Source organism: Dioscorea cayenensis, chromosome 11 (assembly GCF_009730915.1).
Source record: "Dioscorea cayenensis subsp. rotundata cultivar TDr96_F1 chromosome 11, TDr96_F1_v2_PseudoChromosome.rev07_lg8_w22 25.fasta, whole genome shotgun sequence".
Lineage (NCBI taxonomy): Eukaryota > Viridiplantae > Streptophyta > Magnoliopsida > Dioscoreales > Dioscoreaceae > Dioscorea > Dioscorea cayenensis.
Window position 1 is genome coordinate 22,534,424 of NC_052481.1, and position 13,448 is coordinate 22,547,871.

The window sequence follows — 13,448 nt, forward strand, 5'->3', positions numbered from 1 at the left end:
ATCAACAAAATTTTCGGATTACTTTTCCCTTATGAGTTTCTGTTGTAAGAGATGAAATCATTATTGTAGATTGTATTTACAAATGCATGTTCCAGCTCATTGTATACACAACTAATGCATAGCAAGGGAAATATAAACAACAATGTACACATTACATCTAATTCAAGTAGTCCGGTGACAACTCTGAATAATTAAGGATCCTTTGACTGGCTCTTAGAGCTTAATTCTCGGCCTAATAGCACAAGGCCAACCGAAGCAAATGCTGATAATATGGCAGATGAAAAGAACAGCACAAGAAGAGCTCCTCTTAGTGACTGCATAAAAAATATTCACCAGCGATCATGCTAAAAATTTCTTGGATAAAATAGAAAAAACAAACAAACTGATCGCCAAAAATTTCCTGGATAAAATAGAAAAAAGAAACAAACTAGAAAGAAATATATCTAAGAACCTTGGCTAGCAGCAGGGCATTGTCATTGGCATACTGCATTGAGCTTTCTGGTATGCTCTGAACACCTTGACCCAGTTGCCAGGAAAGTACCCTAATTTCAGTTGATAGATAACTTAAGCTTATCAAAAAAGAAGTTAAAATGCTATAACTAGCAATACTGCCAATTGAGAAGTAAACCTGCCGACTAACATATTGGATATTTGGCAGTGAAAACCAACAAACTGATAGGTAGTGGCATCAAAGTATTGTTAAATTTAATCAACAATCATTGAAATGCACAAAGTTAGGAAATTCTACTCCTGGGAGGTGCGGCATGGGTGCAATTTTACCCAAAAACAAGACCAATTCCAGCACCGATATATGCATTTTGTGGAGTAACCTCAACTTGTAACTCCCCGAACTGCATATAACAGATTCATCTATTAAATAGGTTAGCTATGTGAAGATTAAGTCAAGAATATGCTACATAACCATTTACCTTGAACACGCGGCTTTCATTCTTTGGCTTCTTGTCAGTTTTAGTTATCGGACTTCTAGACATCAAGTTCCCTGTTTTAATCATTACCTTGGCAATCTGCAATATTAATAAAGATCCAAAATTTCACAATCTCTAGTGAAGACAACATACCAACATGAGGACATTCCAAACCTTCTGTAAGATATTACTGCTATTGCTAACACAATCAAAGTGCATTGCACATATTCTACATGAATGTCCTCTAGATGATCACAAACAAGAAGAGAACACCAATACTAACAAGTTCTGTGAAGGAGGTTATTTTGAATATGATGCAAGATAAAAATGAAGATAGGTATGAACAATGCCTGCAATCTCGTGCTGATTCAGAAACGAAGTTAGTATGATAAGACAACCATGCTTTTCAGGAGTTCATTGCATCACATGTTTAACAATAAACTAAAGATCAAGCAAATAGCAAAGCAATAAAATTCCAGTGCAAAGGCAAACATAGAGAAGCAATTAGGAAACAGAGCAATATATATATACAGAGTTTGAGATACACCTTTTGAAGCTCCCCTTGACCATACATTCCCATGGCCTCAAATCTTCTCCCAGCCAACACCAAGCGTCGTCCAAATGCTGCACAAATCTAACACAGTGAAACTCAGAGAAAACAACAAACATTCTCCTTGAATGATCGTATGATACTATTCATGCCTGATTTCGCATTGCCGGACAGATAACCCTCCAGTGATGGGAGCTGCCTTGCAATGCTATTTGAAGTCGAAGTATCAGCCTGTTCCCAAGCCTTAGATAAATTCAATAGCATCTCCCCCACCTCCCGACCACACTGCAATTCCAGTCGATCACTCAACACAAAACCCTAAGCATGATCCTAATTCCTAATCTCCCCCAATTCCACAAAAACTAACCTCATCGATCACTGGCCCATTCGCCAAATCAAATGCCGCATCATTCAGCTTTAAAATAAAAGGAAAGAAAATAAAACAACACAAATCGAAGAAACAAAGCAAAACCAAACCAAGAACCAGATCCTACGTCAAGCCGGAGGTCCCCAGGGAGCTTGGCGAGGAAAACAGGGGGGAGAACGAAGCTCTCCTGGAAAAACAAAACACATAAGAAACCACAACCCCATAAACAAGGAGGAGAAGAGTACTTACAGAGAGCTCCTGGAGAATGGGAAGAAGAGGGGAATCATCGTCGAGAGGTTTCGAGGAGGAAGGCTCCACGAGAGCGGAGACGATGGCGAGGGTTCGAGCTCTCAATCGAGTTCCATGGGGGGTCTTGGAGGAGAGGAGAGAAGGGAAGCCATTATTAGGGTTTCGGGAAACGCGAGGGGATTGGACGGGAAGAGAAGGCGAGAAGAGAAGTGACGCCGTTGCCGCCATTTGACACCGCGCGCGCCGGAGAAGAAGGGATCGCTTTTATGGTCGTCAGCTAAAGACACGTGTCATATAGTGTGAGGATAGAGTGGTGGGACCACGATAAGACCTGGAATCTGCTGTTTAATATTGAACAGCATTTAAACTTTCCTGGTAATGTGCCTGTCTTTAACTGGCAGGTGTTGTGGGTCCCACACTTCCTTTTAACCAGTTTATTTTTGGGCTTTTTTCCAATATAACCTTCAAATTTTTTTAAAATATTACTTGAAATTTGAAAAACATAAAAAAATGAAAAATTTGGAGGTGATCCTGTTGCCTTGTTTCTTAAAAATCCCTTCAATTTTGTAATTTCTTGCCGTGCATTGGCTATGGTATATTGATAAACTATGCCATTTATTTATTTATATATAAAAAAAAAGCATGATAAAAGAAAGAGAAGCAGAGTTCATTTTGGTAGCAAAGGAGACGCTTTTGTAATAAACATGATGCTCTAATAATAAACATAGCAAATTTTGATTATCTTTTCTAATATCTGTAGTTCGGTTCACAATAAGCTAATGACTACAAGATCCATATAGACAATTACCTAAATATTTTCCTTATCTTTTATTTTGATTAAAAGTTGACAAAATAAAAAAAAAAATTAAAAAAAAAAATCTCCACATGTTCAACTTCCATAGATAATTCCTTTTTAAAAGTAAAAAAATAAAAAAAAACAGCTAATATTAAACCTAAGAAAAAGAACACCAGCATGTGAAATACTACACTACTGGTTAAGTACCATATAATTCAATTTATAATAAACATAATACATTCCATTTTATCGACTAATTATAACAAAAATATAATTAAAAATAAATAAATAAAACCAAAATTAATCATGTTGATGATGAATGTTAGAAAAACAACCAGAATAAATATCAAAAACTTTCTTAAAATCCATTAAACTCACCGTCCAAACATGTCCCGGCGTGGCCATGGGCAGCTCCTGCGCCAAATCCTCACACTTCTCCTCCACCTGCGCAGCCTCCCTGAGCTTCCCCTCTTTCCACAAGCTCTTCACCAGCAGCTCCTTCGCCACTCGATCCGGCACCAACCCCAAGCTCCGCATTTCATCGAACACCCTCAGTGCAAGCGCCGCGCGCTCTTTCTTGCAGTACGCGCGCATCACCACTTGCAACATGAACGCGTCCGGCACCATCCCGCATTCCCTCACCATCCCGAACACTCTGTGCACTCTCTTCAGATCACCGTCGCCGGCGAAGAACTCCATCAATCCGGAGAACGTCTGCAGATCTGGAATCATCCCGTTCATCATCATATCCTCCAAGAAATCCATGGCGGAATCCCCCTTTCGAGACTTCAGCAGCGTGCGGAGCATCGAAGAGCATAATAACAAACAGTTGGCGTGCGAGATTGGACCGCAGAGCTTGGAGGCCTCGCGGTGTACTTTCATGGCGGCGTCTGGCTTCTTTGAAAGCCCGTAGAAGTCGATGATCAAGCGGATGGTGGCGAATGGGAGGAGGATTCCTTCGGATTGGACCTTGGTGAGGAGACGATCGACGAGCTCACAGTGGCCGTGCTTTGCGAGAATGGCGATCATCCGCGACACGGTGTGCTTATCGTGGGCAAAGCCTCCAGGTTGGCACGCCACCCAACTGAAGAACGCCCACGCCGTCTCCGGCTTCTTGAAAGCTCGGAGGAGCTTGCACACCAGCCTCGTCGTCCAGACGAACCTCGCTTCTTCTAATGCCCTCACGTTCTCCGCATCCCAGCCCTCCAAAGCGCTCGCCAATGCACCGGGATCCATCCATGGCTTCAGATCCATCCGATCATTGCCGTCGTTCTCCTCCTCTTCGTCGCCGGAATCAACAATGTACTGGATCCTCTCGTCCGGAGTTATCTCTTGGATGTAGTTTTCAGTGCCAGCGGTGTGGCCGGTGGCCCTCATCGCGATGATCGCCGCACGGACGCCGCGGCCGGGTAAGATTCCGTCAATCTCCATCTCGGCGAGGAGTTTCCGGAGATCGTCGAAGCGATTGGAGGATGAGAACGCGGACGCGAGCACGTCGTACTGGCGCGAAGTGCGGCGGATCCGCATGGATGGGAGGAGGGTGAAGATCTCCATCCCAGGGTCGAGGTAGCCGGCTTTGATCAGGTGGTCGATGATGATGGTGTAGGTGCGGGAATTAGGGTTTGCCCCGTCGGAGATCATTTGGGAGAAGACGGCGATCGCGTCGGAGTGGGAGGCGGTAGAGACGTGGAGAGCCATGATGAGGTTGTAGGATTCTGTGCAGGGGTGGTGGCGCCGGGAGACGGCGGTAGAGCGGAGGGAAGACCAGGCGGTTAGGGCGGAGGTGGTGTCGCCGGCAGCGGAGAACCAGCGGAGAAGGTCAATGGGGGAGGGATGAAGGTCAGGAAGGAGGGGGAGGAGATCAGGAAGACGGCCGGAGAGTGCGAGGCGGGTGGCGAGGGAGCGGAGGAGGAGAGGGTGGTGAGGGGAGGGGAGGGATCGGAAGAGGAGGAGGGCGGAGTCCGGCGAGGGGGCGGCGCGGAGGGCATGGACGGCGACGAAGGAGTCGAGAGAGGAGGAAAAGTCGGGGATGGTGGAGGAGCGAAGGCGACGGCGGAGAGAGTCGATGAGGCGGGCGCGGCGGAGATAGAGCGCGACGCCTCCGGAGGAGGTGGTGGCCGTCGACGAAGGCTTGACGGAGGTGGAGAAGTGGCGGCGGAGGGCGGCGGAGAGAAGGGATTGAAAGGCGGGTTTTCGAGGCCTAGGGAGCATGCCGCACGAAGGCCTCGCAGTTCCGCCGCCGGAGGGGGGTGGGGCGTTTAGAATCTTAAGATGGTTATTATATATATATATATATATGTGTGTGTGTGTGTGTGTGTGTATGTACGTATATGTATACATAATAAGCTGCCAGCCCTCACTTTTAACTTTATAATAATTGCCTAATTAATCTGAAATTTTTGTGAGGTGAAACTAATCAAACATTAGTTTTGATAATACTTAATTAAAAAATTGCCATTGAAACACTTGTCTTACTTTTACTTTTATGTAAAATAATAATAATAATTACATTCCAAAAAAAATTAACTTAAACATAATTATGTTATAAAAATGAATATATATATATATATATATTGCTTATTGAGCTTAAGTTCTTTATAATAAACTCAATTAATTTACATAATTTCATTTTAGACTTATGAAAAGGACTGTTCTTATATATGTCTAGAAATAAAATAATAATTAACTATTATTCAAAACAATTTCAATTTTTAAAACAATTTTTTTAATATTTTAAAATTTTCAAATTAATTTTTTTATTAAATATCATCAAGAATAAAAAAATTTCTATAACTAGTTTAAATAGTGTTTATATTTTAAAAATTGATAAAGATTTGAATTAATTTAAAATGTTATCAAAAATTATTTTATGTATATATATAGAGGTTCGATCCTCTACCCACGTTCACAGATTTTTAATCTGTGAACATTACTGTGGACCGTTGGATTTCGATCCAACGGTCGAACACTATTTCGTGAAGAGAAAGGTTAATATTATTGTAGCTGTCTGTGGACGCCTGTACACGTCCACAAACAACCTTTTCTCTATATATATTACATTTGTCTAATTACATTGTGCAAGCATAACATTTAGGGATAGGGAGAGTGCGATAGTATTTGTACAATTCTAAAAGATTTCTATGGATAGGGAGAGTGCGATAGTTGTTAGAAGGAGATTTTGACATGATATCATTGTAGGATTTCTATGGATAAGCGCATGTCTCTATGGAAAAGACTTTCACCAATACTATTTTAAAAGTATAATTTTCAAAATTAGTTCATTTACTTTTTTAAATTTACTTTTATAGTCTATTTACTTTAAATTGTAATCTTTTAGTCTCTATATTATCTTAATTGAGACATGTCAATCCTTGTTTTGAGAGTTTGGGTGAAATATCTCACCTAAATATCGTGAAGCTCATTGGCTACTATAAAGCGGAGAACGATAGTGAAAATAACAGTTGTATATTGTATGAATTCATGCCTGAAGGGGCCCTGCCATACTACTTATTTGAAGGCAAGATGTGAACATATTCATTATTACTGACAGTTTAATTGGGTTTCCACTTGAGGACTTGCTTCATTCTGTTTTTTATATACACAGGCAATAAACCAATGATCAGATGGAAGAAAAGGATCTATATTTTGTTGGACATATCAAAAGCCCTAAGTTATCTGCATGAAAAGGGACTAGTGTACGTGGATCTCAAGGTTGACAACATTGCGTTAGATTCAGTTAATTTTATGTTTTTTTTTGGCTTATAATGCAAATAATAATGCTTATTTAGTAATTATTTTAGTATCATATTGAGTTTTATATATGCATGGGTTTGTATATATAGGAGGTCATAGCCAAATTATTTGAATTTGGATCCATTGTTCCTGAAGGCACATCAATTCCCTCTGAACAGATAGGAAACTTCATATTTTGTGCCAAAAACACTGGTAAGTGAGTTTATTATGTGTGTGTGGTTTAATTCAAACTAAATGTGTATGTATATATTGTAGAAACAGCAGAGAAATACCATGATGTGTATGCTTTTGGAGTGTTGTGATAGGATCAGAATACTTAGAATGTATATTTAGTTAACCTCACAACAAGCAAAAAACTAGAACAAGAGCTCAGAGAAAGTTGCACAAATCTCAGTCTAACATATAGCACACTGTATTGTATATTCATTCATAACATGAACTACTAATAAAAGAAACATACAAAGATGCTCACAAGAGAGTTTACTAGCATACAAGACATAACAAACAAAGATTACAATAAAAATAATTAAAGCATCTAAAACAACAACAAGAAGTCAAGCAATTAAGTTAACATGCAAATTCCCATGCATAGACTGACCTGTGACTTGACTCTATTTCAAGCTGCTGAGACACTGACCAACATTATTCACTTGGATCAACATTATCCTCAATATGCTCCCCTTGATCAGAAAGTTCACTAACTCCTAGAGCTTCACAAAATGTATTAAACTTATGATTTGGCAGGACCTTAGTTAGTATGTTTGCCAACTAATCAGCAGTGTTGCAATGCCTCACATCTATCAACCCTTCCTTTCATGAGATCACGGATGAAATGGTAGCGATTATGAATATGCTTCGTTCATCCATGAAGAGCTGGGTTCTTAGAGATTGAAATAGCTGACCGGTTAGCACAAAGGATGATAGTTGCAAAGTCTTGCCTCTCACTCAGATCTTCTAATAGCCGGCACAACCAAACTGCCTCACGAGCTGAAATATATTCAGCTTCAGTACTAGATAAGGCAGTGATTGGTTGCTTCTTAGAGCACCATGCAATTGCACCGGAACCAAATGCAAACACCCACCCAGTTGTACTCTTCTGATCGTCTTGTGATCCACCCCAATCACTGTCTGAGTAGCCGGCTAGTCTAAAATTATCATTCATATCATAACAAATACCATAACCAATTGTTCCATTAACATACCTCGGTATTCTTTTAACTGCTCCAAGATGATACCCACTTGGAGATTGCATGAACTGAGAAGCAACTAAAAGTGCGTGCATGGTGTACAGTCTTGTATAAGTGAGATATAGTAAGCATCCGACGCATTTTTTATACCTCGATGAGTTTGTAGTCCAAGAATTATCATACAAGTGAGGCTTTTCATTTCAATTCATCGGATTTGAAAGTGATTTGCAGTTCAACATTCATGCTTTGTGTAAGAGGTTTTCAGCATATTTCCTCTATGAAACAAATGTATAACCTTTCATCTATATAACTTCCAATCCGAGAAAATATCTCATTGATCCAAGATCAGTCATCTCAAAAGTTTTCAGCATTGTTTTTTTGAATTCCTTAAACATTGAATCAGAAGATCCCATATATATAATATCATCTACATATAGAAAGAGCAAGAGAATATCATTATCACCTTGATGGTTGCTATAGACTGTGGGCTCATTAGGATTTTGTTTGAAACCCATCTCAATGAATTGTGCATCAATTCGACTATACCAATCCCCGGGCGCTTGGCGTAGACCGTATAGGGTCTTATATAACTAGTAAACAAGCTCTTCTTTGCCATCAACAATGAAACCTTCTAGTTGTTGTACAAACACATCTTTTTGAGCTCTCCATCCAAAAAAAAAGTTGTTTTAACATCTAACTAATAGATCCTCCAACCTCTCTATGCACCAATAGCCATGAACACCCTCACAGTTTTCATCCTTGCAACTGGTGAATAGATTTCTTCAAAATCTATTCCTTCTTGCTAAGAAAACCCCTTTGCCACCAACCGTGCTTTCTTCCTTAGCAAGGTGCCATCTGGATTCAGTTTTGATTTGTAAACCCATTTCAACCCTATTGCTTTTCTTCCTTATGGTAACTCAGTTAACTTCCAAGTTTCATTCTTCCAAATAGCTTCAATTTCCTCATTCATGGTTGCAAGCCAGTTGCTATTTATTGATGCTTCATCATATGTAATAAGGTATACTGCAATTAAGGCAAATAAACACGAATTATAAATTTCACTGAGATTACGAAATCTCACCAGAGCTCCGTCGTCTTCTCTAGCTGAAGGGATTGAAGGATTAACATGAGAATCAATTATTTGTTGAGATACATTGGACCATTTATTGTTTTGATCAAACGGTGATGATGAATTTACCACTTCACTAGATTGAGTCACACCTTCATCACGTGCTGGCTCATAAGTTGAGGCATCCGAGTCAGCAAGCTTCGACCAGTCCCAGGATTTTTCTTCAAAGAAGCGCGCATTTCTACTGATGTATACGCGCTTTGAATCCGGTTCAATCATCCAATAAGCCTTTGAACGATCACAATACCCTAGTAAAAACACATGCTCGTACTTGGAGTTGAATTTGGTTCGCTGCTTCTGGTCAATATACATGTAGGCGAGACAATCGAAGATCCTCAGATGGTCCATGTTTGGTCTCGTCCCAGTCAACACCTCATGTGGAGTTTGAAATTCCAATGCATTTGTCACCTAGCGATTTAAAACATATACAGCAGTGGTTACCGCCTTACCCCAGTACTTAGACGACAACTTCTTCTCCTTCAACACAGTCTAGGCCATCTCCATTATTGTCTGGTTCTTCTTCTCCACGATGCCGTTCTGTTAAGGCGTCCTTGGAGCTGTCAATTGGTAAAGAATACCATTGAGTTTGCAACAGGTTTCAAACTCTCGAGATGTGAATTCGCCTCCCCAATCAGTGCGCAAGGTCTTCACCGGCAATGAGTACTGCTTCTCCACTAACAACTTGAAAATGTTTGAACTTATCGAATGCTTCTGACTTTCTCTGTAAGATGTACACCCAACTATATTTGGTATAGTCATCAATTAATAAAAAGAAGTAGGAATTACCTTCAATTGAAGGTATCTTCATTGGTCCTACAAGGTCTACATGTATAAGCTCTAGCAGAGCTGAAGCATGCTTCGCCATGTTCTTTGGAAATTCAGCACGAGTTTGCTTTCCTTGAGAGGAAGCTTCACATGCTCCTGTGTTGGAGATAGTTGGCAAGCCAAGTACCAATTGTTTCTCAGATAACTTCAAGTTCTTCATGTTTACATGCCCAAATCTCTTATGCCAGAGATTTGATAGATCTTCCTCTCTACTGGCTATGTTTGCTGAACTCACATCATCAGCTCCAAGAAGGAACAACCTGTGAGTTGTCATGCTTACATATGCAACCTTCAGTTAGGATACAACTTCTTTGATGATGCAATCACCACCAGCAAACTCTACATCATATCCAAAAGCCATCAATTGTCCCACACTAAGCAAGTTATGCGCCAGTTTAGGAACATACTGAACATTATTTAGTGCAGTAGCCTTCCCAGTGCTTGATCTAAGAAAAACTTTGCCAACTCCTTCAACTTGGAGTGTCTTGCCATCTCACAATTTGATGGAATAATTCGGTGTTGACTCCATGCTCTGAAACAATCTCGTATCACCTGACATGTAGTTCAAATAACCACTATCAGTTAACCAGATGCCTCCGGTTTAATCATCTTCTTCATTAGTGACCATGAATGCCACTCCCTCATCTTCTTCGTTTGTTTCTTTTGTTATGTTTGCCTCCTTGTTTCTATGCCAGCATTGAGCCTTTACATGCCCAAATTTCTTGCAAACAAAGCACTGGATGCCTCAGTGTTGTCGGCTAGCATCAACCGTGTAGCTTAGTTCAAAGCTTCGTCCACACCCGCATCCTCTACCACGAGGAAAGCTGTGACCTCGTCCTCTACCTCCAAGATTGGATTGGTCTCTGGGTTGTGAGCTATTGATGTGAAGTGCCTTTTCTTCATCAATATCATCTAAGAGATTGAGAATAGCTTCATGACTCTTTAAAGATCCACTGAGCTCATCGATAGCAATGGTGTTAAGATCTTTACTTCTATGATAGAATGAACCACTTGTGAAAACCTTGGTGTGAGACTCCTCAATATCTTGGACACTACTGTCTTCTCTAGAAGGTCCTCTTCCAATATTCTAATATGATAAACTATATCCAAAACTCTACTAACAAAGTCTTGAATTTTCTCGTCTTACTTCATCTTTGCTGCATCAAATTCCCTTTGAAGAGAATGTAGTTTAACTGTGAGTGTACTCTAGTTTCCTTGAAACTCAGTCTTGATAATTTCCCAAGCCTCTTTCGCTGTTTTGGCTTCTGAAATCCTGACGAGAATCCTTTTTTAAGTGCCTGTTGGATGAGATAAAGAGCTTCATGATCCTTTTTTCATGCTTTCATTGAGTTGATTGCCATCTCTTTCTTCGCTGAAACCCTTTTCAACGAGCTTCCATAGATCCTTTGAAACACATAGTTTTCATCATTAAGCTCCATAGGTTGTAGTTTTCTCCTCCAAAATATGGAACATTTGCTTCTTTAGCTGATGAAGAACTGGCTATCTTATTATCTCTGATACCACTAATAGAATCGGAACATTTAGAATGTATATTCAGTTAACCTCACAACAAGCAAAAAACTAGAACAAGAGCTCTGAGAAAGCTGCATAAATCTCGGTCTAAGTTATAACACACTCTACTGTATATTCATTCATAACATGAACTACTAATAAAAACACAACATGTTGATGTTGGAAGTGTTGTTGCACAGACCTGCAATTAAGACAGGGAAAAAGAACAAAAACCAATCAATAGTCAAATATTATTACTCCCAAAAGGAGGAATCCTCACTGATAGAGAATGTTATCCAGGGATGTTAAAGAAGATTTCGACATCAAAACATTGGAAGCTCTTCTTAATCTTGCTGAAGGGTGTCTTACCAATGATAGTATTAACATGAAGATAGTGTCTGAGGAATTAGAGAAGTCATTAGATTTCTAAACCATTCTGAATATTGACTCTTACTTTAGTTCATTTACATATTACACTTGCATCCCAACAATATTAAATGTTCAATTGTTTGTTTACGATTTTGTGAAAAGCTTTTTCATTACAACATACCAATAATCCATAACACTAACAATGTGAGAGAATTTCAAATATAAGTAAATGAATCTCTGACTTTTTAAAACAATAGAAGCTCCACGTTCAGTGCTCCCTTTATTTCTAAGATTTCTTGCCCTGAGCCACACTAACACGCATAGCTCTCCCTTCCAATTCCTACAAATTCAATAAAAAAAATTATGGTAACAAGAGACCTAAACTTATATATTCAAATATATATTTTTTCTTTAATCGAACTTACCACTCCATTGAGTTGCTCAATTGCGGCATCCATTTCTTCCTTAGTTGAGTAGCAAACAAAACCATAACCCCTAGACCGACCGGTATCACCGTCGTATAGAATTCGGGCTCCGATGACATTCCCGTATTCTTGGAAGACACCGGATAAGCTCTCAGCTGTGACAGACCAAGAGAGGTTGCCAACAAAGAGTTTGAATTCAGTCTCAGGATACAATGGCTCCTTTGGCTGAGGCCTATCTGCAAAATTCACTCTCATTGTCCTCCCTCCAAATTGCTGATCAATTCACAAACATACAAACTACATTTCAATTCAATTGAAGTAATTAAATGTAAATAAATAAATAAATGTTCTGTATTTCTTACACTTCTATCAAGATTCTCAATCACAGCTTCACAATCTTCAATACAACTCATAGTTACAAAAGCAAAACCTCTGCTCTTTCCTGTATCTCTATCATAAAGAACCTGCATATAGATTTATATATTTATATTCACAATTTACTAATTTAACAAGTATGGTAAATAAAAAAAAAAATGATTGATAGAGTAGTGTTACCTCAACCATTTCTGGGTCAGCAAACTGTTGAATGATCCCTGCTAACTGAGCACTATCACAATTGTAAGGAAGGTTACCAAAGTAGAGTTTGGTTGATTGGGAGGATGGAGGTAATGGAATGGTACTTTCTTGTTCAACAATAAGTTGATCTTGTTCTCCAACTGTTTGTTCTTGAGCAACTATGCATGAGATCCTGGGAAGCCGGCGGAAATGAGAGAGTTCCCAAAGGTTAGGAGATGTTATTAGAGATGGAGATTGCCGGAGAGAAGAGGAAGATGAAGAGAAGAGTTTGAGAAAGTTATTGGAGGAGGTGTGCTTCAAATGGAGGTTTGCTGTGATGGTGGCTGAGAAACAAGAACTAATGGCAGCAGTTGCAGCCATGGTTTGTGAAGGTGGTGGTGGTGATGAGAATAGAGAGAAAGAGAGGAAGTTAAGCTTGAGAGATTGGTGGGAGGATCTAATCAACTTTGAGATGTTAGTGATGACGTGGGTGGGTTGTCCTCCAATGGTGAGGGAGTGGGATAAGGTGTTCTTTTCATTCCTTCCTTAGCATGTTTAAAATATTTATTAATTAAACAATATAAAATAAGTTTACTATATTTTTTTTATGAAAATAAATTTTCATAAATTTAGTAATACATCTTAGATGAAGATTATAACATGAATAAACTAATGAATTATTTGTGTCATTCATTTGTGTTGTGATGAATGAATACATGTTGGAAATGAATGAATACATGATGACCAAAGGGCTTTCAGAGCTCTGAGCTGCACTCGAGTCCCCTCTCCCCGACCCATGGCTTCC

The 13,448-nt window shown here is 39.6% G+C and overlaps 4 protein-coding genes across 6 annotated transcripts; all 4 read right to left on the bottom strand.

The window, feature by feature from the left end:
* Position 1: 1 nt before the first annotated feature.
* LOC120272315 lies at positions 2 to 2,350 on the bottom strand. Its single transcript, XM_039279123.1, has 9 exons — positions 2,093 to 2,350; positions 1,971 to 2,030; positions 1,844 to 1,891; positions 1,629 to 1,761; positions 1,474 to 1,550; positions 930 to 1,025; positions 781 to 851; positions 452 to 542; positions 2 to 314 (listed from the first exon to the last, which is right to left on the bottom strand). The coding sequence occupies exons 1-9, from the start codon at positions 2,318 to 2,320 to the stop codon at positions 192 to 194; spliced, it is 927 nt and encodes a 308-aa protein (XP_039135057.1). The 5' UTR covers positions 2,321 to 2,350; the 3' UTR covers positions 2 to 191.
* On the bottom strand, positions 2,296 to 5,247 carry LOC120272311 (pentatricopeptide repeat-containing protein At5g66631). Of its 3 annotated transcripts, none has more exons than XM_039279120.1 (2): positions 3,267 to 5,247; positions 2,296 to 2,430 (listed from the first exon to the last, which is right to left on the bottom strand). In XM_039279120.1, the coding sequence occupies exons 1-2, from the start codon at positions 5,226 to 5,228 to the stop codon at positions 2,383 to 2,385; spliced, it is 2,010 nt and encodes a 669-aa protein (XP_039135054.1). In that variant the 5' UTR covers positions 5,229 to 5,247; the 3' UTR covers positions 2,296 to 2,382. The 3 variants fall into 3 exon arrangements, with proteins under 3 accessions (XP_039135054.1, XP_039135053.1, XP_039135052.1); XM_039279119.1 differs by having other exon boundaries at positions 2,331 to 2,433; XM_039279118.1 differs by lacking the exon at positions 2,296 to 2,430 and having other exon boundaries at positions 3,067 to 5,247.
* A 2,253-nt stretch (positions 5,248 to 7,500) lies between these two features.
* LOC120271801 (secreted RxLR effector protein 161-like) lies at positions 7,501 to 7,923 on the bottom strand. Its single transcript, XM_039278472.1, has one exon. The coding sequence runs from the start codon at positions 7,921 to 7,923 to the stop codon at positions 7,501 to 7,503; it is 423 nt and encodes a 140-aa protein (XP_039134406.1).
* A 3,789-nt stretch (positions 7,924 to 11,712) lies between these two features.
* Positions 11,713 to 13,086, bottom strand: LOC120271487 (31 kDa ribonucleoprotein, chloroplastic). The gene is made up of 4 exons (XM_039278169.1): positions 12,644 to 13,086; positions 12,451 to 12,552; positions 12,089 to 12,361; positions 11,713 to 12,003 (listed from the first exon to the last, which is right to left on the bottom strand). The coding sequence occupies exons 1-4, from the start codon at positions 13,022 to 13,024 to the stop codon at positions 11,950 to 11,952; spliced, it is 810 nt and encodes a 269-aa protein (XP_039134103.1). The 5' UTR covers positions 13,025 to 13,086; the 3' UTR covers positions 11,713 to 11,949.
* Positions 13,087 to 13,448: the final 362 nt, after the last annotated feature.

Bases quoted from the DNA above. Each gene is read 5' to 3' on its own strand.
- LOC120272315 (XM_039279123.1), bottom strand. From the start codon at position 2,320: ATGGCGGCAACGGCGTCACTTCTCTTCTCGCCTTCTCTTCCCGTCCAA. The intron at 1,892-1,970 runs GTAGGATCTGGT...TTTATTTTAAAG, and splicing joins CTGGGGACCTCCGGCTTGAC to CTGAATGATGCGGCATTTGA. The intron at 543-780 runs GTAAAATTGCAC...AACTGAAATTAG, and splicing joins GGAATTGGTCTTGTTTTTGG to GGTACTTTCCTGGCAACTGG.
- LOC120272311 (XM_039279118.1), bottom strand. From the start codon at position 5,228: ATGTATACATATACGTACATACACACACACACACACACACACATATAT.
- LOC120271801 (XM_039278472.1), bottom strand. From the start codon at position 7,923: ATGCACGCACTTTTAGTTGCTTCTCAGTTCATGCAATCTCCAAGTGGG.
- LOC120271487 (XM_039278169.1), bottom strand. From the start codon at position 13,024: ATGGCTGCAACTGCTGCCATTAGTTCTTGTTTCTCAGCCACCATCACA. The intron at 12,553-12,643 runs GTAACACTACTC...ATCTATATGCAG, and splicing joins CTGACCCAGAAATGGTTGAG to GTTCTTTATGATAGAGATAC. The intron at 12,362-12,450 runs GTAAGAAATACA...TGAATTGATCAG, and splicing joins TTGAGAATCTTGATAGAAGT to CAATTTGGAGGGAGGACAAT.